Raw genomic sequence first — 18,178 nt, 5'->3', positions numbered from 1 at the left:
TCTTCTTCTTCTCCTCCTCAGAAAAAAAGTTGAGTCACAACAAGGCGGGGGAAGAGCATCCCCTCGAGAGACTGAGGTGGGTGTCACCTTCCATTTGGACCATTCCTGGAACGCGTAAACTGGCTCGAACTGACTCGGCACTTTTTTGTGATCTCGCCCCACGTGGGATGTGGTTGGCTGTTGTGGTGGCTGCTCCGAGGAGAGAGAGAGAGAGAGAGAGTGTGTGGATTTGCGTACGTGCGTGTTATGAATCCGTGTGGTATTTTATGTATATATATATATATATACAGTATATATATATATATATATATATATATATATATATATATATATATATATATATATATATATATATATATATATATATATATATATATATATATATATATATAATATATATATTCTATACTTATTCTCCTTACTTGTTTTTCTCACCTGTCAGGTATGAATGGGTTTCCAGCCATCTGCTCTCTCTCTCTCTCTCTCTCTCTCTCTCTCTCTCTCTCTCTCTCTCTCTCTCTCTCTCTCTCTCTCTTCTTCGTACCTGGCAATTTCATGCTTTTGGTTTCTTTTAAATTCCGGAACTGTCACTCTAGCGTAGGTGTGTTGCAAATTTCTCCCACTATGTACCAATCCTCTTGCACCTCCATCCTTACAATGTCCCAGAACCCTTGTACGTTTATCGTCACGATTTCCAAAACCTGTTTACAATCAGCCAAAGCCTCTAGCTATCCTTAAAATCTGACAAAACCTTGACAAAATCCTTGTGCCTTTATATTTACAGTCTATCAAAGCCTTCAAGTATCCTTAGAATCAGTCAAAGCCTTGACCAAACCCTTGTACCTTTATCCATACAATGCTCTAAAGCCTTGATCAAACCCTTGTACCTTTATCCATACAATTCTCTAAAGCCTTGATCAAACCCTTGTACCTTTATCCATACAATTCTCTAAAGCCTTGATCAAACCCTTGTACCTTTATCCATACAATTCTCTAAACCCTTGATCAAACCCTTGTACCTTTATCCATACAATTCTCCAAAACCTTGACAAAACCCTTGTACCTTTATCCATACAATTCGCTAAAACCTTGACAAAACCCTTGTACCTTTATCCATACAATTCGCTAAAACCTTGACAAAACCCTTGTACCTTTATTCATACAATTCTCTAAAGTATCTAAAGCTTTGACAAAACCCTTGTACCTTTATACCTACAATTCTCTAAAGTATCTAAAGCCTTGACAAAAAACCCTTGTACCTTTATACATACAATTCTCTAAAGTACCTTAATACCCTTGAACCTTTATACATACAATTCTCTAAAGTATCTAAAGCCTTGACAAAAAACCCTTGTACCTTTATACATACAATTCTCTAAAGTATCTAAAGCCTTGACAAAACCCTTGTACCTTTATACCTACAATTCTCTAAAGTATCTAAAGCCTTGACAAAAAACCCTTGTACCTTTATACATACAATTTTCTAAAGTACCTAAAGCCTTGACAAAACCCTTGAACCTTTATACATACAATTCTCTAAAGTATCTAAAGCCTTGACAAAAAACCCTTGTACCTTTACGCATAACATCCACCGCAAAAAAAAAAAAAAAAAAAAAAAAAAAACTAAAGCAACCTCTCTTCCTCTCCCCAAAACAGTACGGTCTCTACTCAGCCTTCATGGGCTGCTTCGTCTACCTGTTCTTCGGCTCGACGATGGACCTCAACATCGGCCCCACGGCTATCATGGCTCTGATGACACTTCAGTACACAAGCAACGGCGGAGCGGATTACGCCGTTTTGCTCTGCCTCATCTCCGGGCTTATTGAACTCGTCGCCGGCATCATCAATTTGGGTAAGAGGGACTGACAAGGACTCACAAGATAAGACATTGTAACCAAAAAAAAAAATAAATAAATAAATACATAGAAACTGGATGATTTATGAGTCACTGATGACATGCTGACGGGATGGAATCAAACTGAACTGACTCACCGGATTTTGAGGAGGGTCACAAGGTCAAGGAGGGGACCTTGTAACCAAAAAAATATAATAATACATAAAGAAATAAATAAAAAATAAATAGTAACTGGATGATTCACGAGTCACTCGATGAGATTTTCAAGGAACAGAATCAAACTGAACTGACTCGCGAGGTTTTGGTTAGGGTCACAAGGTCAAAGGGGGTACATTGTAACCAAAAAATAAATACACGAATAAAATAAATAAATAAGCAGAGACTGGATGAGCACAATAGCAGATGCTGATACGTGGTTTCTACGTAAGGGAAAGATAGCAGGAGAGCTGCTATAACACTGGCCTCTGAATGGTAGAATCAAGTTAGGAAATTTCTCTTCTTGAGGAAGTTTTGACAGATAGGGCATATCAAATAGGGAAGGTTAGGTGTTAAAACGGTGCATATGAAGAGGAAAGATTAGTTATTAAAGCAGTGCACAGTGCATATTAAATAAGGAAGATTAGCTAATAAACCAGTGCATATTAAAGAAGGCAGATTAGGTATTCAGACGATGCGTATTAATTAAGACTTTGTACATTCTCTAATTTGGTCCCCTTTATTCATCTATTAGTTTTTAATATACAGTACTCGCTAACTTTCCCGGTTAAAGGCAGATTCTTGGAAAACGCAAAAGTCACTGTACACTTTCCAATCCTCACTTCTGCAGCCCTTAAAAGTCTGCTAGCTAGCCAACAGGATGTAAATCTCGGAGATGTATACAATCAGCCAGCCCCTCCTGGAACCCACGTGCCTATTGATTCAATTCTTCAACCTTACTTGGGCACGGCGATCGAGGTTGCAGTACTTTCACTGCCTTTATTTCAAATGAGTCATCTTTTTGAGATTCATCGTCAGGCATATAAGCAGAATTGCAAATGTGTTTACTTAGAAATGCGCCCCAGAGATTCACTAAAATAGCACCTATTCAGGGCCACACTGTGGAATGATTCATGTATTTGAGATTCATCGTCAGGCGTGGTAACAGAATTATAAATGTGTTTACTTAGAAATGCCCCGAAGATTCACTAAAATATGACCCCTAAGGGTCATCAGAAATCTTGGTACTGGGAGTCACTTTTTGGTGAGAAAATACTGAAACTCCCCACACAATAGTAAGGGATAATTGATTCCAGGGTGTTATTATTATTATTATTATTATTATTATTATTATTATTATTATTATTATTATTATTATTATTATTATTATTATTATTATTATTATTCAGATGATAAACCCCTATTCATATGGAACACACCCATAGGGACCATTTACTTAAAATTCAAGCCGCCAAAGAATGTGGTGTCCATTTGAAAGAAGTTACAGAAGATAACAGGAAATACAGACAGAAGACACCAGTCATCAGAATATGAACAAACATAGATTATTATTATTATTATTTATTATTTAGAAGATAAACCCCTATTCATATGGAACAAACCTACAGGGTCCACTGACTTGAAATTCAAGCTTCCGAAGAATATGCTGCTCACTAATTCTGAAATTCAATGTCTATGCCTGTCAACAAAAAAATCTACACTGGCGAGAATTATATACTGTAGACAGCCTTCTTGGGATCCATCATCCCAAAACGATGTTGTAACAGGTATCCTAGTGAGCAGTTGATGACATGGGAATTATATGATTACGTCTTTCAAGGTTGAACATTTCAGTTCAAGGTTGCCACCTCACTCTTACTGTCTTAAGGCTTATCAAGACTAATCAAAGCTTGCCACTTGCATAAAAAGTTATTATTATTATTATTATTATTATTATTATTATTATTATTATTATTATTATTATTATTATTATTATTATTCAGAAGATGGACTATTCATATGGGAGAAGCCTGCAGTGGCCATTGACTTAAAATTCAACTTTCCAGATAATAAGGTGTAAATTTGAAGAAGTAACAGAAGATAATAGGAAATACATAAAGAAGAGATCAGTCATCGGAAAATAAACAAAGATAGATTGGGCCATCGACTTGAAGTTCAAGTTTCCAAAGAATATGGTGTTCAATTGAAAGAATTTGCAGAAGACAATAGGAAATATAGAAAGAAGAGATCATTTATATGAAAACAAAGATAAATTAACAAATGAAAAAATAAACGGATAAAAATGCAAAACTCGATTAAAATTACAAGATTTCTGCATCCTTCAGAGCTTCCTGTAACATTTCTTTGCCTTGCAAATTAACGTAATTCATGGCGACATATTCTCGAGACTGGAATTTAAATACAAAATTTAGGCCAAAGGCCAAGCATTTAGACCCACAAGGTCATCCAGTGCCGAAAATAACGTTGAATCATTTGTTAGGAACGGGTGGAAAGTAACGTGGAAGAAAGAGAGTATAATGGAGGTTCAATAAAAGGAGTGAAAGGGGTCGCAGCTAGGGGCCGAAGGGACGCCGGAAAGAACCTTGAGCAATGCCTACAGTTCCAAAATGCTTGTTTTAAAATGTTAGTTGTTCATTTCTTTCGAAAAATGTCCTGATCACATTATTGAAGAAATGACAGTACCAATTCTGACTGTAGCCTTGATCACATTACTAAAGAAAAGACAGTCCTATTCCTGACTGTCACCTTGATCACATCGCTGTAGAAACGACAGTACCAACTTTGACTGTAACCTTGGTCATATTACTGTAGAAATGACAGTACCAATTCTGATGTAGCCTTGGTCATATTACTGTAGAAATGACAGAACAAATTCTGACTGTAGCCTTGGTCATATTACTGTAGAAATGACAGTACCAATTCTGACTGTAGCCTTGGTCATATTACTGTAGAAATGACAGTACCATTTCTGTCTGTAGCCTTGATCATATTATTGTAGAAATGGCAGTACCCTTTCTGACTGTAGCCTTGATCATATTACTGTAGAAATGACAGTACCGTTTCTGACTGTAACCCTGATCACACTGCTGAAGAAAAGACAGTACCATTCCTGATTGTAACCTTGATCACAATACTGAAGAAATGACATCATCAGTTCTGACTGTTACCTTGAACGATTAATGTTTTAGACTTTTTATCCAAAGACTTCCTCTATCTTTTTCATAAACGACCTACAGAAGAAAAGACAGTATCACTTCTGACTGCAACCCTGAACGAATAATATTTTAACTTCTTATCATTTTCTCCCTTTCACCCTCAGGCTTCCTAATCAACTTCATCTCTCAACCGGTGATCAGCGGCTTCACCTCGGCAGCCGCTGTGACAATCGCCTCCTCGCAACTGAAGCCCCTCTTCGGTCTGAAGCTGAAGACGGAGGGACTCATGGACACCTGGATGAAGGTGGCCAAGAACCTGCCGAATTTCAGGTGGCAGGACCTCACCCTCGGAGTCGTCTGCATCATCATTCTCACCATCATGAAGGTAAGAAGAAGAATAAAAAAAAATTAGGGAATTTGGGGAAAACAGGCTGAACACCGAGTCTATCTAAACTCCACAGGTAAGAAGAAGAATGAGGGAATTTGGGGGTAACAAAGTAAACACAGAGAATTAGAGGGGAAACAGGCTGAACACTGAGTCTAAAATTCACAGGTAAGAAAAAGGAAAAAACGAGGGAATTTGGGGGTAACAGACAAAACAGAGAACCTTAATTTCACCAGAGGTAAAACTGCAGGGAATAGTCCGGTTTTGGGTCCGAAAATCTTGTATATTAGGGATAGAAGAAGAGACTAAGGGAATTTAGGGGCAACAGAGTAAACATTGGAACCTAGGATTCACGAAAGAGAAAATGCAGGGGACGGTCCGGTTTTGGGTCCTAAAATCGTGATTATAAGAAGAATAAGAAACAAATGAAGGTAACATTCCCAACATGGGATATAAACCGGAAACGGTCCAGATATGGGTTGGAAAATACTTTATATATAAGTAAAGAAGAAGAAGAAGAAGAAGAAGAAGAAGAAGAAGAAGAAGAAGAAGAAGAAGAAGAAGAAGAAGTGAATATAAACAAACGACCTAATATTTCAAATCTAAAACCCATGAGAGACAAAAACGACGGAAACGGCCCAGATATGGGTCCTAAAAATCCCGAATATAATGGCAGGAAGCACATTCACCTTGAGATCTCAACTTGAGGGAAAACAGCAGAAAACAGTCTTGTCATAGGTGCTAAAACTGACCAAAAAAAAAACAAGAAGGGAAATGACATGAGATGTTACACTAGACGGGAAGCAGAAGGCTTCAAGAATGGAAACTTACTTCTTTCTCGGATTCAGGGAGACTGTTTCGAAATGATTCTCCATCCTTACGTTTTTCTGAAGTTCTGAAAGACTGTTTTAAAGTGGTTAAATTCGGTTAGAAAATTACTAGAAGAATTTAAAGTAAGTTTTCTTTAATATTTTAATTTAAAAAAATTCTATAACAGACGTAATGATGCGTTTTCTGCAAGACCAATTTTCACGTAAAAACATGATTGTTTTCGAATTGAGAGATGTTCTCATAAAAAATTAAAACATTCAGATTTCCTCTTAAAAAATTACAACAATCTTTCATAATATGTATACATATATATACGTGTGTATATATATACATATATATATACGAGTATATATAATTTATATATGTATTATATTATATATGTACACACATAGAGAGAGAGAGAGAGAGAGAGAGATAAAAAGAAGAGAGAGAGAGAGAGAGAGATAAAATGCATAAACACAACTACTATATAATATATATATATATATATATAGTATGTATATATATATATATATATATATATAGATATATATATATATATAGAGAGAGAGAGAGAGAGAGAGAGAGAGAGAGAGAGAGAGAGAGAGAGAGAGAGATGCGTATGAGTAAACACAGCTACTATAACCTTTGACACTCACCGTCATACGAAGGGCAACTAATAGAAACTATTTGCATTCATCTAACGAACGCGACCAATCGTCCATGTTATATGTATACGAGTGTGCGTATGTGTGTGGTATGTATATATTTGCCTCATAACGCATGCGCGTATGAATATTTACGAACCCGACACCATTCCACTCGGAAGTGAGTTGGAGAGGAATCTGAATGAGCGGTTCGTCTTGAAAGAGAATTATTAGTCATGACAGAATCTAGGTACAGCTTCAAGCGAAGATGCCATGCATTACTACCCTAATACAATTCTCCCCGCATTTTATTAATTTGCTTACATTTTTATCTACTTGTTAGTTGTTCATTTACTTCTTTTCGTTTTTAATAAGTGAGATTTCTTCTTTTTGTATTTCCCATTACCTTCTGTTACTTCAATATAATGAACACCATAATGTTCTTTGGAAGCCTCTGGAATTTCGAGTCAGTGGCCCCTTTAGTGGGCTTGTTCCATATCAACAGGGTCCGTCTTCTGAATAATAATAATAATAATAATAATAATAATAATAATAATAATAATAACAGTGGTCTCTGTTAGGGCAGTCAGAATGAGTTAGCGTTTTCTTAAGCCTTTATTGGGACGTTGACCATTTTAATTGGTGATGCTGAATTACATTATGTTTTATGTATGAGGTACGATTTCTGGCAAGGTGTGTGCATGAGGATTAGTCTTTCAGGCGGGCTGGGATTTGTAAGGGTTGTGTGATGGTAGCGGTTAAGTGTGTGTGTGTGTGTGTGTGTGTGTCTCTGTGGTTATATATATATATATATATATATATATATATATATATATATATATATATATAAACTTTCTCCTTTACCGTAGGACGTATACTATTCGTTTCCAAGAAAATACTGACAGAGAGAGAGAGAGAGAGAGAGAGAGAGAGAGAGAGAGAGTACTGTACTTCCTTATACGCCCAACACAAAAAAATGAACAGGTCCTTGAAACCTACGGACAAAAACACGTACGTACACACGAACACACACACGCGCAATACCTCGCTAAAGACAAGTACGGTTCAATGTATACAAATTACACTTGAAAACCAGTCCTATCCGGATAGTTTCACACCCTCCCCCATTTGTACCGGAAATCGGGAAGGGGGCCGGGTGTGGCGGGGCTGTCTCTAAGACTTTAAAGAAGGGGTAGGGGAAGGAGAAGGGGGTCGGGGAGGGAGGATTAGACTCTAAAGAAGGATTATGCCTTTGCAATAGAGCCTTCACTTGTCGCCATGATGATTCAGGGATTATAAGATAAGATGGATCATTTGGGGTAATTACACAATTTATTGATCTATTACCATCTATTTTTTTATTTACAGGTTAATTAGGTAATGACATTAGTGGCTTGTTATGTTATTGTGAACGTGAGTAAAATAGGCGTTAATAAGATTAGAAATAAGGATGAAAAGATTCTGAGAAGCTGACAGATAAAATAGTTTCGTGAATAACACACAAAATAGTTTGGAAATACGAGAGAAATTGCACTGGAAAGCCAACAGCTAAAAGAGTTTTGTTGATAACGCATTACTTTTGTAAATAATCTTATGACTACGATTAATATGAACGTGAATGACATAGGTATTATTGATTTAAGAAATGCGACAGAAATTACAGTGAGAAGCTAACAGACAAACTAGTTTTGTTAACACCACAAAATAGTTTTGTTAAAAAGTGTAGCAATACGAAAGAAATGACACAGAAGTTAATAAACTAAATATTCTTGAGAACATATAATAGTGTTGTCAATAATCAAAGAAATACGAGAGATATTACTCTGACAAACTAATGGATAAAATAGTTTTGTTGGCAACACGTAAAATAGTTTTGTTAATAATCAAAGATTTATTAGAGATATAGCATTGACAAACTAACATAAAATAGTTTTGTTAAGAACACTTAAAATAGTTCTGTTAATAATTCTAAGAATATGAAGAAAACTGCTGAAGTATCATAAAATTGTTTTGTTAGTAACATAAAATTGTTTTGTTAATAACATAAAATTGTTTTGTTAATAGCATAAAATAGTTTTGTTGATAACATGAATTTGTTTTGTTAATAGCATAAAATTGTTTTGTTAACACAAAATAGTTTTGTTAATAATCGAAGAAATATGAGAGAGATTACAGCTAACTGATAAAACATTTTGTTAATAACATATAAAATAGTTTTGTTAATAATTTAATAAATACGGAAGAAACTGCTTTGAAAAGATACACTGAAACCCACATAACTTCAAAGAGACACAGAAACTTGAAGATAAAATAGCTTTGTTAATAACAAAAAAATCATTCTGCTGGCAATTTAATAAATACGAAAATAAAAAAAAATAATTGAACAGACAAGAGCAGATCAATACAAAGACTCTCAGAGGAGAGGAACGTAGGCTGGGAGCCTCCAGTTGACAAAAACGAGGACTTCTTCTTGAGCTACAGAGGCATCAGCAACCTCAGCCTCAGAAGCCTCAGTTTCAGCCTCCCAAGAGGTACCTCTGAAGTACGCACCCACGGAGGAATTAATTACCGAGGTTGACTATAAAGAGAGAAGGAGCCACTTTTATTCCAGGGGTGCCCGTAGGGTCCTCGTCGTTTGCTACGTGCTTGGGTCTCAAGATCAAGTGGAAGGGTGCTTGTTTGCTTGCTGTCCGAAAAGGAATTGAGAGCTCGCTCTCGCTCGCTCTCTCTCTCTCTCTCTCTCTCTCTCTCTCTCTCTCTCTCTCTCTCTCTCTCTCTCTCTCTCTCTGCTTTAAATGTGTGGGCGGTTTGGCTGCTTGTGTGTGTGTAATTAGTTGTCATTGATACGCTGAATTTAGAAACGGGTTGACGCGTTTGGAGAGCTTGCTGCATGTATGCATGTATGTATGTATGTGTATATATATATACAGTACATATACAGTACATACACATATACATATACATACAGCAACCTCTCCAACAGCGTCTATATATAGATATATATATATATATATATATATATATATATATATATATATATATATATATATATATATAGATATAGATAAGATAGATATAGATATATAGATATACAGATATATACATATATATATATATATATATATATATATATATATAATGTATTGTCAAGATTTTGGGTGATGAGTTAAGAGATTTTCCCTTGGCTCTTGATGGGCCACTGACGTGTAGGTTCAAAACACTGGGTATCAGTTAGAAAAATGAAATATAAAGATATACGTACATTTATGCATACATATATATGTCCATGTACAAGTATACAGCAATCACGTACAATAAGAATGATAAGCTATTAATTCTAACTGGGCAGAGCAATACATTTAGTCAGAACAATTAAAGACGACAAGTCGCTTGTGGCCAACATAAAGCAAAGCTGTCAGACAAAATCAGCACAGTGACGTGTTGCCTAGGAATCCACAGCCGGCGCAATGGTACCAAAACGGCCAACAACATGCAGGAAACTCCCAGCACTCGTCACGCATAGCGAAGCAGTCGTCAGATGAAATATGGTGTATCAAAGAGAGAGAGAGGGAGGGCTGCATTGCTAGTTAACAACGGGAGTTTTACATTGTCACTCATCGCCTGCGAGACAAGAGGAAACGAAATTCCCCAAGGATATTAAATGGCTGAGCTACAGGTGCTCCATCTATTGCTAAATCTGTTTATTAATAGGAAACCACCAACATGTATGTATGTATGTATGTATGTATGTATGTATACATATATATAAAATATATATACACAAAATATATACACACATATATATATATAGTATACACATATCTAGACAGCGAGCTCTCCAAAAAGCATCAACAAAGCATCTAAATTCAGTAATGCCAACGGTGTACCACTTGATGTGCATTGACGCCACTACCCTACCCTACTAAATTCAATAGAATTAAAGAACATCATACAATTTCATTTCCTAGCATAATTGTATCCGTGCGTTCATGCGTGTGTGTGTGTGTAAGTGTTGTATTCAAGGACGAGTGCGTGTTGCGCATTCAACCAATTGACAGTCATAGAAACAATTAATGAATGACGCCAAGGCAATCCGCTTACTCATCCTACCAATACCTCAATAGAGAGAGGGAAATAGTGACACACCCTTCGGTACCTCAGTATATTACATCCTTCCCCCAAGCATTATAGGCCCTCAAGATGACATGAATACTACAGCAGCCCTTTGCCCTAAGGAAACAAATGCCCTTCTACATCAGCAGTAGCTCTGTGTCATCGCATCTGACAGCTACCTGCCCTGTGGAAGACCTTGACTCATCGCCCGTAACTGTTTAGCCAGAGAATGTTTTGCTTGAACGTCCTCGCTTGCTGAAAATTGTTATAAATCAGTCAAGTCACATCAGAATCGATTCCTCTATCGTGATGATAATGGTCCGGTTGATGAGTGATGGAAATTAGAGAAAAACAGTTGAAGGAGTTGAACGGTTATGCCGTGCGAGGCAAAACAAAAGGTCAGAGGGTTACTGCTTGTCAGAGGTACGCCAATTACTGGTCTTGATGATTTGCCCAAGGGGACGAAGAAATGTCTGAAATGGTTTTGGATCGGTGCTCTTGTTTCGTTCTATTATTTATTTATTTATTTGTTTGTTTGCTGATCTCATGAAGAGAGAGAGAGAGAGAGAGAGAGAGAGAGAGAGAGAGAGAAGAGAGAGAGAATGAATTAGCTATAGCCTGGAATAAGTTGTATTCACAGAGAGAGAGAGAGAGAGAATTAGCTATAGCCTGGAATAAGTTGTATTCACAGTTCTCTCTCTCTCTCTCTCTCTCTCTCTCTCTCTCTCTCTCTCTCTCTCTCTCTCTCTCTATTCCAAGATAAGAAAAGTTGTCAGCTCAGCTGACTTATAACTCGTACTTTTCTTAGAAGTCTCTTAACTTTCAATTGTCCTGATTCATGACTCCCCGTGATTCATGAATCACAACTTTGAATCTTGTTAATGGGTTAATGTGTTAATTGTGCACTCTCTCTCTCTCTCTCTCTCTCTCTCTCTCTCTCTCTCTCTCTCTCTCTCTCTCTCTCTCTCTCGCCGTAGTGCTAATGGGCCGTTAACAGTTAACTTTCAGTTTCCCAATTTGCTGGTATTTTTTTGTTATTTAGCTGTTGTTCTTAATGTTGTTTGCTAGGTGGTGTGCGTTTAAAAAATAAAGTGTTTATTTTTAATTTATTATAAGTGTAATTTGGTTAAGCAACTGTCTCTCCAGTTTTCAGTGTAATTAATTGATAGTGTGTGTGTGTATGTGTATATATATATATATATATATATATATATGTGTGTGTGTAATTAATTGATAGTGTGTGTGTATATATATATATATATATATATATATATATATATATATATATATATATATATATATATATATATATATATATATATATATATATATATATATATATATATACATATTTATATATATACATATATATATTTAGATACATATATATATATTTATACATATATACAGTATATAATACATATATATATACATAACCCATTTCTTATCGACAGGTTGAATAAGTCGATGACTTGTATTCAACACGACAAAAATTGGACCCAACAACCCCTTACAAAACAAAATTTGTATTCGACATATAAATCCCTGAAAAACAAAATAATCCATTTCTTATCGACAGGTTGAATACAAGTCGACGACATGTATCCAACATTCAAATCCCTGAAAACAAAATAACCCATTTCTTATCGGCAGGTAGAATACAAGTCGAAGACATGTATCCAACATTCAAATCCCTGAAAACCAAAATAACCCATTCGACAGGTTGCTTACAAGTCGACGACTTGTATCCAACATTCAGATCCCTAAAAACCAAAGTAACCCATTTCCTCTTGACATTCACAGGCCTCCAGGAACGTTAGATGGCCCTGCATGGACCCCAACAGCAGGAGTTTTGGCCAGAGGGCTCTCCGTCAGGTGGTGTTCTACCTGTCGGTAGGTCGCAACGCCATCATCGTGGTGATAGCGGCCGTGATCGCCTTTGCCCTGGAAGGAGATGACCAGCCTTTCACACTGACAGGTATGCAACTGTCTTCCTCGATCTCAAGTCACTCTTTAACTGGTTTTAAGCTTCTTGTTTCTTATATCGCAAAAATATTCTTGCCGACTCGATCCCATAACATACGTTTCAAGGTGGCGAAATGACCTCGTATGACCTCAAAATGTGACTGTAAGCTCATTGTTTCTTATATCACAAAAATATTGCTGCTGACTCGATCCCATAACATAGGTTTCAAGGTGGCGAAATGACCTCGTATGACCTCAAAACGACCGCCGTCAAAATAATGAACAGCATAGATTACGAAAGCTTCCGCGTGGCAAAATGACCTCAAATAACCTCAAAATGACCCCACTCAGAGCAATCAATAATTCAGCCTAAGAAAAATTTCTGCGGGTCAAAATGACCTCACATGACCCCATATGACCTCGAAAAACCTCTCACTGACCTCGTTTCCTCAGGGTACGTGGAGCCAGGAGTGCCCCCCGCAGCCCTGCCGCCCTTCACGACGGTGATCAACAACCAGACGATGACCTTCCCAGACATCATGAGTGACGTGGGCATCGGAATCTTCATGATACCCTTCATCGCCATCTTGGACAACATTGCCATCGTCAGCGCCTTCGCCAAGGGCAGGACTTTCGATGCCACTCAGGAGATCATTGCCCTTGGGCTCACCAACATTCTTGGCGCCTTCTTCGGGTAAGAAGAGAGAGAATTTAGATGAAATAGCAATTAGGGAAAATCATGATGAAAATAAAAATTACTCTCCAGGTAAGAAGAGAGAACATGAATTAGATTAATTAGGACAAATCATGATGAAAATAAATACAAATATTAATTATGATAAAGATGATAATAAAGAGTGAAGATAAATAACGAGTAAAGATAGAATTAGAACAATAAATAATTAAAGATAAATAAACAGTAAAGATAAAATTAGACAATAAATAATTAAAAAGTAAAAATAATTAAAAATATTAAGGATTGGCTTCTTCTTTGCTTGAGGAGAGAATCTGAATTTGTACATATTTGAAAATAAGTACAAATATTCATTTTGATAAAGATGAAAATACAGTAAAAATAAAATTAGAAAAAATCATGATGAAAATTAATACAAATATTATAATAATAAAAATTATAATAAAGATAAAATTACGAAAAATCATGATAAAAATAAAAACTCATATTAATTACGATAAAGATACTACTAAAGTGTAAAGATACAATTAGAACAATATATCATTAAAAATTAAAAGGAATTAGAATAAAAGTGAAAAAAACTAAGACTTGGCGCCTTCTTCGGGTAAAGACAGGATTTAAATGAAATAGTAATTACGAAAATCACGACAAAAGTAAATTCAAATATTAATTGCGATAAAATGATAATATAGAGTGAAAGTAAATATGGAGTAAAGATAAAATTAGAACAATAAATAATTTAAAATGTAAAAATAATTAAATAAAATTTTAAATATTACGACTTTGCGCCTGATTTGGGTGAGGAGAGAATTTGAATATGAATAATTGGGAATAATCATGATGAGAATAAATATTAATAAACATCATAATAAAAATGATGATAATGAATACGCTCTCTGTAGATGATGTGTTCTTTTATACTTATTAATCTTAACCAGTTTTTTTCATCAGCACAATCTATTTTTCCTTAAATGCCCATCTTCCTTTTTCCCTCAGGTCTGTTTCCATCTTATATTTATTACTCGTGACTTTTTTTATCAGTACAATCTATTTTTCCTTATATGCCCATCTTCCTTCTTCCCTCAGGTCTATTTCCATCTTATATTTATTAATCATGACCTGATTTTTTCATCAACACAGTCTATTTCTCACATACCTATCTTCCCTTCTTCCCTCAGGTCTATGCCCGTGACGGGGTCACTCTCCAGGACAGCTGTCAACCTCACCAGTGGCGTCAGAACTCCTGCAGGAGGCCTGATCACGGGTATCATGGTCCTCTTGGCCCTGTGGTTCCTGACGCCGACTTTCTAGTGAGTTCAGATCATCAGTTGTTCCTTATCAGTAATTTTTCTTATTGTTTATATGGAATGCTTTGTAATCTTATATTTTTCCAAGGCTTAATGCTTTCTTTCATTTGTTTCCAAAAGGACTATCTTTACTTTTGTCTGTACTTTAAAGTACTTTGGTTTGTGGAGTAATCAAGAACGTGTCTTTAATAATAATAATAATAATAATAATAATAATAATAATAATAATAATAACAGCATATGTAATAATGTTATATTGTTCCATCTATTCAAAGAATTAACAACAAGGATTTGTCAGACAGAAAATATAAAGTTTATGCAAAAGTGTAAATGTAATTTTCCCTCCACTTAAATTCAAAACAGGGTCAAGATTGGGGTTAATTTCAGATGAAAATGAGTATCAGAAGTCATATCTGATTAATATAAGACAATATTATGATTATACAGTTATTCAGGAAGAACTGCTACATTTGCCTTTATTCTGTCATCTACAATAATATTATATTGTACTTGAACAAGGATGCTTGGTGAATCCCCAATTTTATAAGCAAAATTAATCTACCTACTTATCTATCTATTTATAAATATAAATATATATATCTATATATACATATATATACAGTGTGTTCTAAGATTTCAAAATTAATGCAATAACTTACCTCTGCAGTTTCATTCCCCGGGCGACATTGGCCGCGGTGATCATCTGCGCTGTACTGCACATGGTAGACTATGAGATCATCATGCCACTCTGGAGGAGCAAAAGGATCGACCTGATTCCCTGGGGCATCACCCTCCTTGCCTGCTTGGGGTGGGGGCTTGAATGGGGCATTTTACTGGGCATTGGCGTGAACCTCGCCATGCTGCTATACTCGATCGCCACCCCAGCTGTCAGGATCTCAGTGGTGCCACCCAGCGTAAGTTTGATGTCTTTGAAGTGATTCTGATCTGGATGGTCTGAAAAGGGAGAGGCTGTGAGCTCATTTGAATATGGGATACTTCACCTAAATGCATCATGGCAGTTACTGTTTCAGTTCTAATAAAATTACATCATCACAAAAAAGGAAGAGACTGTAATCTCATCTGAATGTGAGATATTTAACACAAAAACATTATAGCACTTACTGTTTCACTTGCAGTAAAGTTACATCATATCCAAAAGCAACAATTATGATTCTGATATAAACATAAATAACTGAATGCAGAAAATTCGTGAACATTACCCATATTTTTCCCTTGGCTAAAACAATCTTCCTAAAAATATCATAGTTTTGTAGCCCCTCTGCAGTCAGACCTCACTAACTAACAAGGTCATAAGAACTCACAGTTGCATCTTGCTAACTAACAAGATCACAATGACTCAATCCTTAATCTTTTCGCAAACTATTTCATCCACAGAAAGAAACAGCAGTCAGGATTTTAAGAAATTTATTTCATTTCTATCTTTTCGCAGAAGCAGCACGCTGGTTACATCCTTGTTGCCCCATCTCACGGCGTCAGCTATCCCAGCATTACCCACGTCAGGTCAGCTGTGAGGAAGGCTGGTCTCAGACAAGCTGGAGGTTCACTCCCAGTTGTCATCGACTGCTCTTTCATCGATACTGTTGATTATACCTCTGCAAAGGTAAACAATGCCGTCCATGAACTTTCACTGAATAAGTGATGCATTAGGCTGTTGGGTTTTATAGCCAATGACCTTAGTCCATTTGACATGCTATGTTGAGACTGATCCTTGCAAAGGTACATAATTTCACCAATAAATTTTCACAGAATGGGTAGCACCTTAGACTGTTGGCTTCTATAGCCAATGATCTTAGTCCTTTGATTTGCTATGTTGAGACTGATCCTGTGAAGAAATCAGGAAGAAAAACACTCAAGTTCACCAGTTTTTGTTCTAGGCTGGAAAACTACATGAATTCCTCATACTTGAAGTGGCTTTCTTTGTCATCAGGATACCATCTGCAAGAGTTTGGAATTAAAATTACTTTTATTACAGGGAATGAAAGGCATGATCGAGGACTTCCAAAGACGTGGACAGACGCTAGTCTTTGTAGGCATGAAGCCGAAACTCGTAAAAATAGTGTCAGCTCTTCACGAAGGCATCACTGTCTGCCCATCCTTTGATGTTCTCGACGAAATTCTGGCAGGTGAGTCAAGTCTTAGTAATTCTTCATTTCCCTTGGCTTTTGTTAACTTTAAGCCCTCTCAGCTTGGCTGAATAAAGCTCATGTTGACTGTATCATGACAAGCTGATCACAAAAGCCACTATCTAGACATGTCGACCAAGGTACACTTTCATCTAAACTCCAATTTAGCTGCTCATTTTCATATCTGCAGTAACCCATTTCAGCTGAAAATGTTTCTGGTCTGAATCTAACAACTAAAGAATTGTCAGTAGAGAAGCATGCCACAATATCTCTGATTAATTCTGGTTAGGATGTGTGCTTGCAATTTTTACTGAGCATAGAATTTCAAATGATCGCTTGATACTGAGGCAATAGATTCTCAATCATCTTTCAGATAACTAGTTAGGGTCAGTTAAGCCAAATACCACTGGTCGTACTTTATCCAGAATTCTATGTAGTATTGCCACGAACATACAATAAGTAACCATTAATTGCCTTTTACAGATGGCCAGACAGAACTACCTCTGGAGAGTCTCAACAGCGATGGAAGACACATGGTCATGAGTGGAGGCGTGGTGGTAAGCAGCATGATAACCACTCCTACATCCGACACGAGCGAAGCCGCCAATCCCCTTCTGAGCACAACAGTATTCCAGGACCACAAATAACAAAGAATTGAGGAAGAAGAGGAAGTGAACCTCCTTTCTCCAGTAAATCTGGATTTTCTGTGAGGCCCCAAAGGAGGAACTACGAATTTTCACATGTTCATTTACTCTTTGCATTCTGAAGAAAAAAGTGAACCATGATCTGTGCATCTACTTCAGCTGACTGAATTGAACAAGAAAAAAAGACTTTGTTTAGCTAAGTTTGATGACCAAATTGTGAAAGTTATTTACTTGTGATAATATTTACATGTGATGTGTATATATACATATTAATTTTATTCAAGAAACAACACAGAATTAAGGTACGAAAAGAGCTCTTGTCGTTCCAGTTTCTTTCGCCTGAGATTGGAGTGACAACAAAAAGCTCTGTAATTACGGAGATATATATATATATTACAGAGTGTAATATCTATTTATTAGTGTACAATTATTTATTACTGCAACAAAAGGAATTCTAAGGTG

General features: G+C 36.3%; 1 protein-coding gene across 1 annotated transcript in view; it reads left to right on the top strand.

Annotated features, from left to right (window-relative positions):
* Positions 1 to 17,723, top strand: part of LOC136845354 (sodium-independent sulfate anion transporter-like) — a 98,490-nt gene extending 80,767 nt beyond the window's left edge. The window contains exons 4-12 of the mRNA XM_067115609.1: positions 1,657 to 1,852; positions 5,172 to 5,392; positions 12,766 to 12,940; positions 13,381 to 13,621; positions 14,800 to 14,931; positions 15,596 to 15,842; positions 16,379 to 16,549; positions 16,922 to 17,072; positions 17,556 to 17,723. Of these exons, the coding sequence (XP_066971710.1) occupies positions 1,657 to 1,852; positions 5,172 to 5,392; positions 12,766 to 12,940; positions 13,381 to 13,621; positions 14,800 to 14,931; positions 15,596 to 15,842; positions 16,379 to 16,549; positions 16,922 to 17,072; positions 17,556 to 17,719 (1,698 nt within the window). The 3' untranslated portion in view covers positions 17,720 to 17,723. The remainder of the gene's footprint in view (positions 1 to 1,656; positions 1,853 to 5,171; positions 5,393 to 12,765; positions 12,941 to 13,380; positions 13,622 to 14,799; positions 14,932 to 15,595; positions 15,843 to 16,378; positions 16,550 to 16,921; positions 17,073 to 17,555) is intronic.
* Positions 17,724 to 18,178: the final 455 nt, after the last annotated feature.

The sequence above is a fragment of the Macrobrachium rosenbergii genome, chromosome 13, assembly GCF_040412425.1.
Source record: "Macrobrachium rosenbergii isolate ZJJX-2024 chromosome 13, ASM4041242v1, whole genome shotgun sequence".
Lineage (NCBI taxonomy): Eukaryota > Metazoa > Arthropoda > Malacostraca > Decapoda > Palaemonidae > Macrobrachium > Macrobrachium rosenbergii.
The sequence above is the reverse complement of the archived record's forward strand: the minus strand, read 5'-3'. Positions and strand labels throughout refer to the sequence as shown.